General features: G+C 42.5%; 1 protein-coding gene across 3 annotated transcripts in view; it reads left to right on the plus strand.

The window, feature by feature from the left end:
• Positions 1-16078, plus strand: part of KCTD3 (potassium channel tetramerization domain containing 3) — a 529442-nt gene that overhangs the window by 265589 nt on the left and 247775 nt on the right. For all 3 annotated transcript variants that reach the window (XM_069608570.1, XM_069608569.1, XM_069608571.1), the window contains one exon: positions 6603-6793. In XM_069608570.1, the coding sequence (XP_069464671.1) occupies positions 6603-6793 (191 nt within the window). The remainder of the gene's footprint in view (positions 1-6602; positions 6794-16078) is intronic.

Genomic DNA, 16078 nt, shown 5'->3' on the forward strand with positions numbered 1-16078 from the left:
TTAGAGGGATTAGAGGAAGGGACCTGCAGAGACCACAGAGTCCACAGAGTCAAGCCGCACTGTCGCTCGCATACGAATCGCAATCACTATTTCTCGCAATAGTTTTCTCTGATTCTCAAAACCATATGGGACCATATTAATCCAATCAGCATTCATTTTATATTTCCATGTAATGTTATATTGGGCCACTGCAGGCCAATTAATGGCATGTTACGCAGTCAGGGTGGTAATGGAAAATCTTAGATCATGTGCAAAGGTGTTTATAGGGTGTAAATAGTCATTTATAAGACAACTGTCAATGGTGTTTGGCATCAAACCTCTTCAGGTTCTTCTTGCAGTAGCCGGTATAGGACCCGTCTTTACCTTTTCCATATATTGGACTTGTGAGGGTTCCCTAGGATATAGAGTCCAGTGGACACCCAGGCCGATCCACGTGTCTTGGTTTAATTCAGGCCCATAAGAATTATCCTCTAATTGGACTTGCACTTCCAAGATATCTCACTAAATAACCTTGCCCCTGACACAGATTGCCCAAATTCTGATGGTCCGTTTATATGCGTACTGAATAAACGCACTCATCATTCAACATTGCACTGCTAGCTGGTGTACTTCCATACTCATCCAGCACTAAACATCCCTCTTAGAGAGCATGTCACCAAATTTAGGAAAGAGGTTAATTGGCTAAAAATAACGGACAGAATCCTACTCAAAACAGCCTCCCTCACCTCTAAATGTCTGAACAACTTAGCCCCTGCGTACCTCATGGAAAAAATCACGAGGAAAACCTCCATGCGACCTACAAGATCTGCCAACACCTTTAAACTAGAGACCCCTAGGTTTAAGTGCTTGACTGCTGGAGGAGCTAGTTTCCCTGTCAAAGCTGCCTATTGCTCGAACAAGCTACCACTTGACCTCAGAACTGAACAACCATACCCTAAATTCAGACACAAGTTAATCAATTGGCTGCGCGCCAATGACACATAACCTGACTAACAGCATACCTTCTCCCACTTTTACCCGCTACCATATCTCTTGCGCCTGTACTTCTCCACACTATGATAGCCAAGCATGAATCCCCATCCATCTAGCCTATATATGATACACCTAGACCCATAGTTTGACCTACACATCTGAAACCTGATCATATATGCAGCCTGCTAGATTACATCAGAATTTTCTAAATTATGCCTTTCTCCTGTACATATATGTTCTGTATATATTTCTGCATTTATTCTTTGACTATGTGCTCTTTATATCCATGCCAAATATTGTAATAAGCTTAAATTTTCTTGTACACTGTTGCGCCCGGCTACCCAAGGGTTTGGTGCGCATTACCAAAAAAACAAACAAACAAACAATAACATCTGTGCTGGGGCATCTGTGTCTTCCTTCAGTGCTTCAAGTCAGGACTGATGGAAGATATCATCTGTATGGATCTTAGCTGATCATTCAGTTTGCACCTCGTTGCAGGTAATGTCCGACTCCATCACCGTTCCCTCATCTGTGATGTTGAAAACAGAACTCATTACAAAAATTCTGTGTGATACTTGTAAGATCCTGTATTATCTTAATTTCCATAGACTCCCATCATTCTCCCTGAACTTGGATCCAGTTTCTACTAAATCTAGTATTTTTCCTAACTCCAAACTTTTTTTGCTTTTAAGACTGATTTAAGACCATCCCAGATTCGACCCTCCAGTCCCCTTGAATTTTGTCTTTTACTCAACAGCATATAATTCTGGTGAGCCAGATTGATTACTGCACCTGAGCAATTGGGACAATGAGAAGGAAGTCACAAAGAAGTTTATAGTCGATAGAATTAATCAAATGCATTGTGCCGAACATGCCATTTTATATTGTCCACGTTTCTGGACCTTTTCCATTGTGCACATTTCGATACCATGGCATTTGTGACTGCATTACAATTGCCTCGATACAGTCTGTTAGTTTAGAAACACTGAACAATATTTTCTGTTCAACTGTACATATCAAGATTTTCTTAAAAAGCATCCTATGCCTACATTCAAGTTTTTTTCCGAAACAATGGGCCTCATTACAATTTTGGTGATAGCCCGCTGGTAAACCCGGCGGGATACCACCAAACAGTAATACTGTTTCCACCATGTGATCTGCTGAATTACAGGCAGATTACAGGTGGCGGGAAGTGTGGGAATTCCCCATTTCATGAAGTCCAATTGGGGAATTGTCAGTATTGCCTCCAAAACTCCCTGAAGTGGAAAAAGGTAAAGTAGTTACTCCAGAAATACTAAAAATAACCCACATCACACGCGACAGAGAGAAGCCACTCTGGTTTTAATTTTGATGGAAAAGCAACAGAAAATACATGATCTAACTGAACGTGTTAATGTCTGTCACTGCTTGGGTTGAGGGTTTAAGCTGGCTTTTATGAACTGTTGATTGCTACTGGGCATTCACCTCACCACTGGTTGTTTCTTATGATTGTTGCTTGGTTTTCAAGAGGCAGAGTTGCCATGCACTTAAGCTAATAAGCCTATTTCACATAATCCAGTAAACAGGCTTGCAAATTCTTAAAAATCCACCTAGACCTGCAGGGCAAGTCCCTTAGTTTACATACTCGACCTAATAGAAAAGCACCTGCCCCATTGTGACAGTTGACAACATATTTTTGTAAAATTGTTCATGTCACTATAAGTACACTTCAGATTTGGTGCAATGCTGCTACCGAAAGGCCAGCCATACACAATGACATTTTTATTTGTCATTTACTGCAAAGTGTGTGTTTACAGTTAACGACACATTTTTCAAACATACACATGCTCCCAAGCAAGGTCGAGTAGCATGCAAATCATATTCCCCCTACTCCAATCTAAAATGTCCTAGCCAATGCGAGTGGGCTAGTAGATTTTGCAAGCCCTGTTAAAGAAGCAGAGCTTATGAAGGTGAAACACCTTCTCCAGTGGTGCATTCTGGGCCAACTACCACGAGAATAGGATGGTGCAATGTCATGGATGATGCCATCTTCATCAAAGTACAACCGTTAAAAAAAACAATTGAAAAGTATTGCTTGTCATTGCACCTCTAATTTGATCCCTATTTTTAGATTACTGTGCCGTCCTACAACCTTCTCACATTAGCTTATCCTACCATCCAAATTCAGAATTGCCAGATAGAGATTTTTCCAGCCCCTTGAGAAACCTCACAAAATAGTTTTCCAAGCAGTCTTCAAGTAGGCTACTTCAACCCAACCAACCTGAACAGTGAATAACCCCTTCACTAGACCCCCCCCCCCAATCAGACTACCTAATGAATGTTTAGTAAGGGTGGCCTATATTGAGTCCAGAGATAATTTATCCATATTCAGCACTGATCACTGCATCAGAACTTACTTAGTTTTATTTGTTTTTCCTCTGTTATTTGTTTCCCATTTTAAGTGGCAACACATTTAATATAAAATGATCAGGCAGAAATTTATTGCTATATTACCTTTTATTATTAGTATTAGTATTAGTATTAGTATTAGTAGTAGTAGGGTATTGAGTACTGACCTAGCTTCAGGAACCAGTAGAGCACTTTACAAGTCACGGGAGGAAGTACAAGATGAGTAAAACAGTCAAAAGGCATCACTACAAGAAAGAAGGGAGATAACAATGTGGAAGAGGGTGAGTGTGCAATTTGGCATCAAGGAATCTACAAGCAGCCAGCTGAGGAAGTGCAGGCGGAGAGGATTGCCCATTCTCAGCTTAGGTAGGTAGTGGAGGGAGTGTGGACCTATGTGTTGAAGAGGAGCCAATCCTTCAAAGGAGAATCTTGAGCTCCTTCCTTAAATGTAGAAGTGAGAGGGGTGAGTCTGGTGTTGAAGTGGAGGAGGTAAACAGAGTCTTGGGGCGAAGACATCGAAGGCCTGTGTCTTGGTTCTTTTTCTACCTTCACCAGCAGAGTTTAATTCTTGAAATGTCCTGGCTTCTGGTAGATCACTCTTCCAGAGATGCTGAGCTTCTCTGACTGGTACTTTGGGGACTTGAGGGTGACAGCCTTGTAGATGATGCAGCAGGAATTGAAGGTAATATATGCATGCAGCTGGTGCAGTTTGATCGGTGCCGGGTTGATGTCGTCAAATTTACAGAGTTCTTTTGATGCGCTTTGCTATCGCATCTGAGACACATCTCAGGGGTTCCAGGGTAGTCCCGGGAAGGCCTTCTAGGGTGGTTGCCAGAAGGCCTTCCAGGAAGGCATTGCTGCTGTTTAGGTGGGAGAGGAACAATGCTTGGGCAACAGAAGTTGTTTGCTGGGCTGCAGGGCTTAATTTTCTGCAGTGGGAAACGTTGGTATCAAGCCGTTTTTGTTTTCCATGTTATGTGCTTCTTTAAGGAGAGGTCTGTCGATGTAGAACATAAGGTACTTGGTGCAGGTGATCAGATGGGGCATGAAGCCCTCGAGGTTCACAGCATTGAGCTTGCTCTAGATGCCAGGGTGTTCAGTGTTAGTCTAGTCAGCAGTATGAATTCTGTCAGAACATACAGACTGGATCAATGTGGCAGACCTTCGATGGAGGAGATCTTGAGATAGAGCTTTTTCATCTGTGTATTGGTGGAAGTGGATGTCGGGTTGTGTCAGGATTGTTCTGTAAAGTTTGAAGATCAAGGGGGAGTGGTTGGATCCTTGTGTCACTCCACAGGTGATGGGTGGAGTTGGTGATCTGGTAGAAAACATTTCGACAAATTGGTGGAGGTTATCAAGGTAGGATTTGAACCAGATGAGAACAGTCTTCCTGATTCCCATGCAATGATGTAGAACGTTGGTGAGTTGGCTGAGAGGTTGAGGAGAAGGAGGCAACGATGGTCATCCTCGAGGACGTTAATGACTTCATTGATCACTTTGGTGGCAGCCATTTCTGTGCTGCAATTGAGACTGAAGCCAGACTGGTAGGGCTAAGGAGGTTGCTGGTGTTGATGCATTGGAGGTGATGCATGGCTACTGCTTTCTCAAGGATCTTATCTAGGAACAAAACATGGGTGGTGGTGGACAGGGTGTAGTTGCTGAGGTAGTTAGGGTCAAGTGTTGGTTTCATGAGAAGCGGGAGGATTTGACCGGTCCTAAGAATTGGGGTAAAGGTCCCTTGAGGGAGGGAGCTGTTGATGATTGCCAGGTAGAGGGGTGGTACTTCGGTCGAAATGGAAGACACTCAAGAGAGTGTGGAGGAAGGGCGGATGTTGTCTGTCTAGGATGTGGCCTTGAGGGATGCTAGGGTGGAATCAGGTCTTCTATGGTGATGGTCTTGAAAGTTGTCCAGGTAGTGGTGGGTTTGCGAGATGGGTTGTGCGGTACACTGTCAGTTGTGGCATTGGTGTTTGTGCTGGCGCAAATGCTGATATTGTTAATGAACAAAGAGTTGATTTCAGGGATTTTTTGATGGAGTGCCGTACACTTTAAAGAGAATGTTGATGCTATGCTAGATGGGTTTGAAAAGGGCTCTGCTTTTACAGTTGGCCTTGGATATGGTGTTCCGGCAGTAGTGGGCCTTGGATATTGTATTCTGATAATAGTTGGCCTTGTCAGTAGTGATATGTTTTCTGTATGTTGGAGTTTGTTGATCAGGGTGAAGTTGGAAGAGCTTCAGAATTGCCGCCAGATCGTTTGGCTTCTGATGGTTCTGTTGTTGAGGTTTCTTGCGTCTACTAGTGTGCAGAGACTTTAGGGTTCATTGTTTCATTAGGGCATGAGGGTTGATGTTGGCTGGGAGATTGGTGATGAGTTCTGGGAGAAGCGAGTCACAGTCCTGGTTCATCTGAGATAGATCGGCCCATGGAAGTTGGAGATTGTGGAGATTTTCAGTAAGATCTTGTACATCTTGAATGACACGAAGGCATGTTTGCTGGTTTTTTGATGGGTGAGCTTGACTGGTGGTGTGACTAATGTCAAATGGGATGGCAGGATGGCCCAATCAGTCGAGCGGAATTGGAGAGCTGTGACAGAGGGTGGGTATTGTCGCGATTATGAGATTTTGGATATTACTTTTCCTATGCATTGGGTCTTTCATGTGCTATTTGAGGTTCAGGGTGTTGTGTGGGCCGTGGAGATTTCTCTTCATGGACTTGGTTGTTGGGTTACAAGGGATGTTGAAGTTGCTCAGGGTGATGTTGCTGGCATGGTGGAGAGACGTGGTGGCCCTGTCTCGAAGTCTCTGAGAAAGTTGGTGTTGGGCTCGGGTGGTACGTTTATGGATTATTGTAATTGAGTCATCATTCAACCGACATTTAGCCTTTATTTATGTTTTTATTATTAGAATGTTGTGAACTGCACTTTTCATGCAGTTCACAAAGCCTCCATTACTTTCCTGTAGGTTTTTCCTTCATATTTTTCCCAAAAAGTGAGAATTTATTGTGGCCAGAATTACTGGCTGCTGTTATGTCCCATACGTGACTCCAATGGAGTCACGTATGGGACATAACACCACCAATCCACTGCTAGTTATCTGACTGATTTACCAAAATTACGAGTGGTGTTAACAGTATTAGTTGGGAAATACTACTATGCTCCCAATGATGCCCTATTTGCTGTATTAACAGAAAAGAAACATATATGAAATTGTTGTCTAGTACTGAATGTGTTTGATTTTACAGAATTAAAGAATCTTCTGGCTGGCAACAGGTATTTTCAAGTCCCTACCTTGACTGGACAATTGAGCGTATTGCTCTGAATGCAAAGGTTGTTGGTGGTCCGCATGGAGATAAGGACAAGATGGTGGCTGTGGCATCAGAAAGTAGCATCATTCTGTGGAGCATTCAAGATGGTGGAAGTGGTAGTGAAATAGGTGAGTATGAAGAAAACTCAAACAGTCAAGCTTTAATTGATTTTTCTGGGTAAAGTTGTTACAAGGTTGCTTTAGAGTGGTTGTCATTGGAGAGGAGATGGGCCATTGTGGTCACCGTCAGAGTAGCAATGAAGTGTGGGGCTTGAAGAGGTGGTAAAATAATATTCATCTACAATCTAAATTGCTTACCGGGTACTTTAGTAGGCAAATAGTTCAATCCTGATCAACAGAAAGACCGCTATTTTCCATGTTCAGATCGGAATGTTTGGTTGAAGTTCGAAAAACCTTTCTGTACTTTATTGAATTTAGCTTTAAGAAACCTGCATTTTGTTTGTCAAAGAAGTAAAGACACCAATGACATTTCTACATTAAATATGAAAACTGTTTGCCAAGACGGGATATCTCCAAGGCTTTACTAAAAGATGTTTAAATTCATGTGTGTCTCTTTGCTTGCTTGGGGGGGAAGTATTTTTACAACTGTCCTTCCTTTTAAAAGAGAAAGCTGTAAAACCTCAACAAGTCAGTCATTTCCATACTGCGCAAAATCTACTCGACCATTCGCATAGTCGGTCCTTTTTATGATGGTCGTGTACCATTTGCATGGTACTTGATCTTGCTAGTGAGTATAATGAAGATTACCCTTGCATACTGTTCAGGGAGTCTTGATTCTATTAAAGACACAGAGGCAAGGATTATGCTTCAACTTCTGGAAGTTGCAAGTGTGGTTTCCAGCTCTGATGGAACTTTCCGCAGATTCTCATGTCAGGAGAGCACCTGCTCACAGACCCAACTGGGGTCTGTGAGCAGGTGCCGAATGCAGCAGTTTGCACTGCCCTTCGTGAAGGCTTTTATTGGAAATGGTCCAGCTAACAGTTATAGACAGTTTATATGAAGCTGTAACTCCTCTGAGCTCCATTTACATCCTGTCTCTAGAGCACCACAACACGCTCCCCAGCTCGCTCTGCTGGCATCTGATTCCACTACTAGAACAGGTATGTCCCCGAAAATGGCATCCACCACTGTAATTCTGTGATCGACTCTTGATCTAGCGGTACTGCCTGATTATACCTCAGACCTTGCTTTAGGCGTCTGATTTTTAGCCTTTGGAGGGAATATGGCTTGAATGGAGGAAGCCAACAGTCCCACTACTCTCGCTAGTGCCTGCAGCTAAATAACATGCTTGGCGAGACATACTTTGATCTCTCTCTTGATAGCTCGTACCTTCCTCGCTGGCAGCTCTAGCTTCGCAGCCTTCATGGCCACCTTCTCGTCTGAGTAATGTCCGATTTCTCTTGATTGAGCAGGAATCCTAGTGATGTCAAAAGGTCTTTGACCCAGTTCATCTGGTATGGCAACTTCTCCCTGTCAGCTGCTAACAGTAGGATATTGTTTAGGTAAATAATTATGTGTATTCCTTTCTCTCTGATAGCCGCTGCTACCGGTCCTCATGAGTTTGGTGAATGCCTATGGTGCCCACGCGATGCCAAAGGGCATCGTCTTGAATTGCCAGAATCGCCCTGCCCAACTGAACTCTGGAAATTGACGATATTCTGTATCTATGGGTATCGTGAGGTAGGCGCCTTTCAAGTATATTCTCTATAACCTGTCCACTTCTCTTAGTGTCTCTCAATTGATGGATATCTTCCATCTTGAAATGTCTGTATATCACACAACAATTCAATTCTTTGAGGTTTATGACAGGCCTGACTTCTCTTTCCCGTGTACTAGGAACATATTGCTAATGAATTTGGGTGTTTGCATGCATAGCTCGATGGCTTCCTTCTTCTCAAGCTGTCTCGGCTCGTTGTGAAGGAGCTCTAGCTCTGCTTGCGAGCACTCCAGCATTACTGGAAAGCGGTCGCCGGTTCTACCAGAACTGCAATGTGCTTCCCCCTACTGGCGGGTAAACAATGGGTCTCACGTGTGATAGAGCTTTGCGCTCTTTTGGCTCCCCTGCTCCTGCGTCCCGTCCCCTGGGGTATCTCCCTCTGGGCGGGTAGAAAGAGTCTTGCTGCCTCCCTTCCCAGTAGTGGGCACTGCTGCCCTGGGGTCTTCACAACTATTGAAACCGACTAGCCGCTCGACCCCTATAGCGGCCGGTCTCGTCAAAAACTCTGCTTGGCAAGATCTTCTTAAAGGTGTCCTGAGCCTTCTCAAGGGAGGTGCAGGTGCCGAAAAATCTCATCTTCTTGCTAAAATCTTCTCCGGAAGAGTAAACCTTGCGCTGCCTCCTCTGCTTCGTATGTTGCGAGGAATACTGCAGAAAAAGGTGGCTTTTATAATACCCAAAAGCAATAACCCAAAAAGCAGACTGTATAAAAAGCAAACTACTAAAATGGCCGACACATTTTCCCTCCAACCTATCACAAAGAAGTACACAAGTACAACAGTAACAACAACCAATAACATACAATGAAACACACAGAAATCTTTATTTTTCTTGACACCATCTCTCGTACCCGTGGCTATTCAATGCAGTTATAAACATTGCCTTGTAGCCGCGGCTATGCATACATTTTTTACTAGCTCAAAAACAATCATTGCCAACCTTCAACTTATGCGCGTGGCTTTAACACCAATCGGTGGATATCCTTTGTTTGTAGCCTTGGATAGTCAAAACATGATATAAAAAATGTGTTTCCACACTCCCAAACAATAACTGAGTGCCCCAACATCATTACCAGGTCCGGCCACTCCATCCACCCTCTCCCATACTATCTTATTCCCCCTTATAACACTCGATCGTTCTATGACGCACTTTCCCCTCAAAATGTCGAGTAACCGTGGCTATGACATGTCCAAAAATACACAATGTTCCAATTGTCTTTATTTAGCCGCGGCAACACAGGGTCCCGTGTATAGCCGGTGGGACGAATAGCGTGCAGCAGTGATGGGTAGGGTCGTGCCCATGGCTGTGCGCTGCACTGGTGGCTGCTATTAGTCACGCATCGAATTCCATCATGTGAATTTGAAATTCCATCATTGGCTGATGTGATTGCCCAGCAACCAATCAATATATAAAGAATATTTTTTTTATATATTACACGCCTGCTGTAGCAGGCATGTAGTTATGGTTAAGTTGCTTAACCCATAGGAAGAGCACTTTTTGGGTGGATTATAAATTCGACCCCCCCTGGACAGATCCTCACCAAACTTTGGAAAATAAGTATATTGCCCCCTCGTGCAGGGGTGGGGGGCAAAGTTATAGGGGTGTCCCAAAATGTGTGTTTTTTCTCATAGATGCAACAGAAACAATTATTTTGCTCACGCCTACAGCCCAAACTGCTGGTCAGATGTTCACCAAATTTCACTCCTTTTAGATGAGTACATTCTTCAATACATTAAGTAGTTCATGATGGGTCTCCCTATCACCCCTGACATCTTGTTACCAACATTATAAACACAGCCCCTGGTAGGGACTTCATCAAAATTAGTTTCATATGTGATGTCATCAATGACATTTGTGATGTCATCTTTGATGTCCTGGTGTTACTCTTAGCGGTGCACAGTGGTGGCACGAGTTATGTTTGCTTAGCTTACCATAACTGGTGAATTTCTTTTTTGTTTTTTGTTTTACTTAACCATAACATCCCATTAACAAAGTTTTTTCACTGAATTTCATAGGTTTTTATTAGTGCAATTTAACCATAACGTCCCTTTAACAATGTTTTTTCACTGAACATACATGGATATGGATATATTCAGTACTCCTTGTAACTTTACATTTTAAAATATATAGACTGCAAAACATGATGGAACTATGGTGCACTACCAATAATACATTCCATGACAACAGCATAAGAAGGGTTCAATAACATGCAGATAACATGCAGATAACCTGAATACAATTTCAATGAGATACATAACATGTATATAATAACAGTAGTCAGAATTAAGTAAACTCAGTAGATTTCATATTAGAATTGGACTTTTAATAAATAGGCTAAGAAAAGTATAACATCTTCTCTTCTGTTTTTAATTTTACTTTGTTATATGTTTCTTCTAAGTATTTCCATTGTCAGTGGCAGACTCTTTTTTTAGATTGGGCTATTAGGTTTCCCTGAAAACGCTATCTTTAAGCCAAAACTATTGTCATTAAAAAAAGAGCTTTGACATAAGAGCTTTGAATGAGGGTCTGTAATGCTTTTCTGTAGTATCGGGGATGTTAAGAAGACATCTGGATTCAGGTAAGGCACAGGAGACTTGTATATATAAAAGGAGTAAGTTTATTACTTAGTTACAGAGTTGCAGGGCTAGTTATATAGAAAGGGGCAGGGAGCTAAACAGATGACATCCTTTCAGTAAGGTTCTCCCATCCTGTGTTCCCAACTGTAGTTCTTGGAACCTTCAGGTCCCATCACATTCCATATGACATAGCTGTGTTCTACCATCAGCAGCACTGTGTGCACCCAGTGCAAATAGATAAGTACAACACTACACATCTCCCTCTCTTCAATTGAACACCAAACAAAGTATCACAAACCAAGCATTAAAAGAGGCTCTCAAAATTACACACTCCTGCAAATCCGTAAAACCATTACAACATTCACAACCCAGAAAGCGTATCCACATTCACGTAACTAACAATCAAAACAATCAAGTACACAAATCACCACCTGCCCGGGACTGCCACTCCCGGGCCTCACAACTGCCACTTGCGAGCACATACGTTCCTTGCCACACTCTCAACCATCAGAGCGTATCTCCTCCCACTCCATCTGCCACCTGGAGACAAGGGTCTGCCACACCCAGCACAACCGCGTACTCATGCAACCATCAGGAACTATCTAACATTCATATGAACCTATTATATTTTATCCTTATCAACATTTGCCTCACAACCATAACTGCATAACTACATACACCACCATTCCTCTCAGAAATACCTGTGGTTTGCGCCATCACATATTCACATACACACCCTGCCATAAGAAACAATGAAAAGTGGGAAAATGCAGAAAAGAAAACTCACAAAACAAAGATCACATTAAAACAACGCAGCTGGAAAAGAACAGCGCGAGAAGAGAATACACCGCGACAGAGACTGATCAGATCTGAGTCCAAGTGCAAAAGATCTTTGAAAACAACATTTTTTTTTTGAATGCAGCCAAAAAAATGAAAGCATCCAAGGTTTCAAAAACATGTTAGGCCAAAGAATCTAAACCGGTAAAATATTCATATACATGCCATAAGTAATATGCCCAAAAATGTGTATGCATACCACGCAACATCTGTGTCACATTTAACCATAGGGCTCTCTCATTTAACATGAAAATCACTCATTATTTTCACTCATGTATTACATGACATCAGAACGATGCTGTGCCAAAAATATTATACTATAATATGGCATCAGAACGATGCTGTGCCACTTAAATTATACTTTAACATGACATCAGAACGATGCTGTGTCACTTAAATTATACTTATAACAATTCACATCATGAATTCTATAATATGAATCGACATCAATGCCCTTTGGATTGCATAAACAAATAAAATATCAATATACATTAAAAGTCCAGAATTAGAAGACCTGAAAATCCTAAAAAATAGTTAAACACTACACAGGAAAAAAACATTTTTTTTCTTTGTGTTGTTTGTTGGTTATTGTTATGAATGAGTATATTATTATGCATAGACCATGTACCCTCATTTACACATATAATGCTTAACAAACTATACAATGCAATGCACCGTGTGCCTTCCCAGCCAGGCACACTACAATATGCATAACATTCTGTCACCCATTAAAATACTAGCACACTCCATTTATTTATATCGTGGCAGCATCCACACTGCTTAAACCATAAAGAAATATACATCTTTTACATTTAAAACCGCATATAACATTAACTGCATACGTTTGAAATGCCTTCAAAAAGAACATCAGCTACATCACAGTAATAACTCTGTAGTCCATGAATTGCACGTAGAAAAGTAATTGCAGCAGACACATAAATCACAACAGTGCCCTTCGTGCTTTCATTCATGCGGAAAGCATTGCTAGTGCCCCGCACAAGTAGTATTTTCAAATGCTGCCTGCAGCAACATAAACGGAAAACAGGAATCAGTACCTTTATAGTCGGCTGCAAAACGAAATGGAAAAGATTTCTGGTGCCTTTAAATTCCATCGTCAACCAGCACTCCACACATTGGTATACACCATCGTCGCAGTGAAACTCCACATTGACACGATAAAGAGTCTCTTACTTCCTCATACGTCATCACGTGTATAACGTTGAAAGTGCCATTCCTTTAATATTCTGAACTTCGTCACACGGCCAGGAACTTGAGCATTGCTTCGTTAGATAAGCAGATACTAACACTCTGCCTTGACGTTCTCAGCTTCGCCGACACCACGTAAACATTCTGAGACGTCATCATTGGCTATGTGTACAAGAGGCCAAGCAGAGCTCTGTGATACAGCAGTCATTTAACGGCCAGTCAGCGCTTCATCTTGAACAGTGCCCAAACTCATAACAAACTTCAAAAGGTTTCCCAGATGCGGCACACAAATCAAATGTTTCCTCAGGCATATATGTTGCCCAAATTTACTTTTATTTAAGCAGCGCCTTTAAAAGAGGCATGAGTCCCTATGGGAAACAGGATGCGCCAACAGCTTCCAGCGCACAGAACAACAAATCAGATGGCCCATGAACTCACACTGTGAAGAGTATTTCTCACACATTTCATTCACGGTACTTCATCAGCTGCTGCATTAAAAGGGGATCTCAATCCTTCCATAGCCCTGTAACTTAGTCATTGAGAATACAGCCCTTATTTTAACTGTTGCTGCAACGCCTCATCCAAAAGCACAGTACCTTAATGTATGGAAGTAAACAACTTCTCCAACAGACGCTGCATGTTGGCTGCCTGCCACAGCATTCACAGAACTTACACCTTGCACGGATGATCCATGAAGTCATCTCACATAGAAGCTGGCGCTGGGCTGTGCCACTGCTGGGCTCAACATGGACCTCTGCCAAAAGCATTTTTATGATGGCAGGAGTCAGCAGAAATTTCATCAGTGGGTCCTTTTATCCTGGGATCAACAGGCAAACATATAACAGTCCAACTGGAACCAGCAACACCTGTTAATCCCATCCTCGTCGCCATTTGTAGTATCGGGGATGTTAAGAAGACATCTGGATTCAGGTAAGGCACAGGAGACTTGTATATATAAAAGGAGTATGTTTATTACTTAGTTACAGAGTTACAGGGCTAGTTATATAGAAAGGGGCAGGGAGCTAAACAGATGACATCCTTTCAGTAAGGTTCTCCCATTCTGTGTTCCCAACTGTAGTTCTTGGAACCTTCAGGTCCCATCACATTCCATATGACATAGCTGTGTTCTACCATCAGCAGCACTGTGTGCACCCAGTGCAAATAGATAAGTACAACACTACACTATTGTCATTAAAAAAAAGAGCTTTGACATAAGAGCTTTGAATGAGGGTCTGTAATGCTTTTCCAGTGGAGATGATATTTGAGGAGGCATTATTGAATCCCTCTCATTTCCTGCCCCTAGCCATACTAATCCCAATGGCTAATCCCACCCATTCCTGCCCATCTCAGAACTGTTTGAGCTTTTCCATGGAGGCAGCCATTTTGGATGGAAACCAGCCAAAACTAGCAGCCATCCTTGAATGGGAAAGATACCATGCATCTTCCAAATAAAATGATACATACTTTAAAGTAGCTAAAGTAATTTGCATTTTGGGAGATTGTTTTGATTTGCAACAAAATGAGGGCTAGTTTTGGTAAACTGCCACTATAGTAACTTGGCATTCAGGATTCAGGATTGTTTTTATAAGCAGTCAATCACTCTCATACACTACTTACGTAAATATAAGCTTGCTATTACAAATGTGTCATACTGTACTGCTGAAAATACAGTATGCTCGTTTGGCCCCTACGGCTAGTTTCCTTTGCAGGATTCCCTTGCCATCTACTTTTATGGGAGCAAGTTTGTTGATTCGACAATGTTCAATTTTTTGCAAACTCTGCATCCCTTAACGATGGCAGAAGCATTGGGGACAATGGCTCTATCGTTTTTTTTTTTCAAGCATCTGTGTGTTATGGGGTGCCCTGTAATACGGAGTGTCAAGTGTTTGATAAAAGGAACAATAATGTATTTTAAATGAGTCTTGTTTAGTCATCGGCAGTGTCTCCTTCCGCACAGATGTTTGCTTAAGCTGTTCTGTAAAGAGGTTCCACCAAAGTATTCTAAAGAAAGGTTTGTCCTTTTATAAATAGCATGAGCAGGGCATGGCAGCAAAGGTTGCTCCTGGAGTGTAAGAGGCCTTCTGTGAAACGGTCCTAGCCTTGCCCCGCCTGCCTGTGGCAGTGCGCCACTGACCTCCGGACGGCCCTCCCCCCCCACTGCCTGTGGCTGCAAGTGGCGGTGGGAGCGGGTTCCGGGAGCCGGTGTGCTGCGGTTTGGGGCTTCTCACACGTTGTGTATTGGCATGACGCCCTGCGTGAATGCATGATGTGTCTGCAACCTTTAAGATTTCTCTGCATGGTGTCTGTGTTGCCATTCATTTAAAAGATGTAGTATAGTACGTTTACATTTTTTTCACAGCATGATTGTTTCGCAGTCGTAGTGGAATTTTATGCAAAATACACATGACATTTTTTAAGAAAAGGGGCGAAAGTGAAATCCCCAACTTTTCCCAGCACTTCTGTGTATCCCATGTGTCAACTCTCCGTCATGTTCACAATTACACAGTGAGCCAATGATTCCAGGGTACACATGTCTGAAATCTGCAACTTGCATCTATGAAAGTGAGCATCATGGATCACCCAATTGCTTTGGTGATACCCATCTAGTCGACCTTCCACTAGCACTGTCTTGTCTCTGGTTTCCTTTTATGTTGGGGTAAGGCAACATTTACAGACCCCTGGGATCCATATTTACTGTCAGCCCAGCTGTGTCTGCGTGCCTGCTTACATTGTTTGTTCTACAAATCTTTTACTTTCTAGCTCCCTGGTCTTATTGTTTTGTGAGGTCTTGTAGAGCACTCTACTGCTCTCGAGCTAGCACTGGTATGCTTGAGGATTTCATTGTACCTTCCGTCTGCGTGGGTGAGCTTTGGTTGTTCTTCTAGTGTGTACTGGGTAGACCCCAAATCATTCATATTTACCGCTTGGGCTGCCAGGGAGGCTGTGAGCCGTATTCTTGACCTTTGTTAGTTTGGCTACTAGGTGGTGCTTTAGCGCCACCTATAAGCCAAAACTATTGAGTACAGATAGGGAGAAATGGTATATGAGGAGGGACAC

This window comes from Ambystoma mexicanum, chromosome 4q (genome assembly GCF_040938575.1).
Source record: "Ambystoma mexicanum isolate Mex_15411 chromosome 4q, UKY_AmexF1_1, whole genome shotgun sequence".
Taxonomy (NCBI): Eukaryota; Metazoa; Chordata; class Amphibia; order Caudata; family Ambystomatidae; genus Ambystoma; species Ambystoma mexicanum.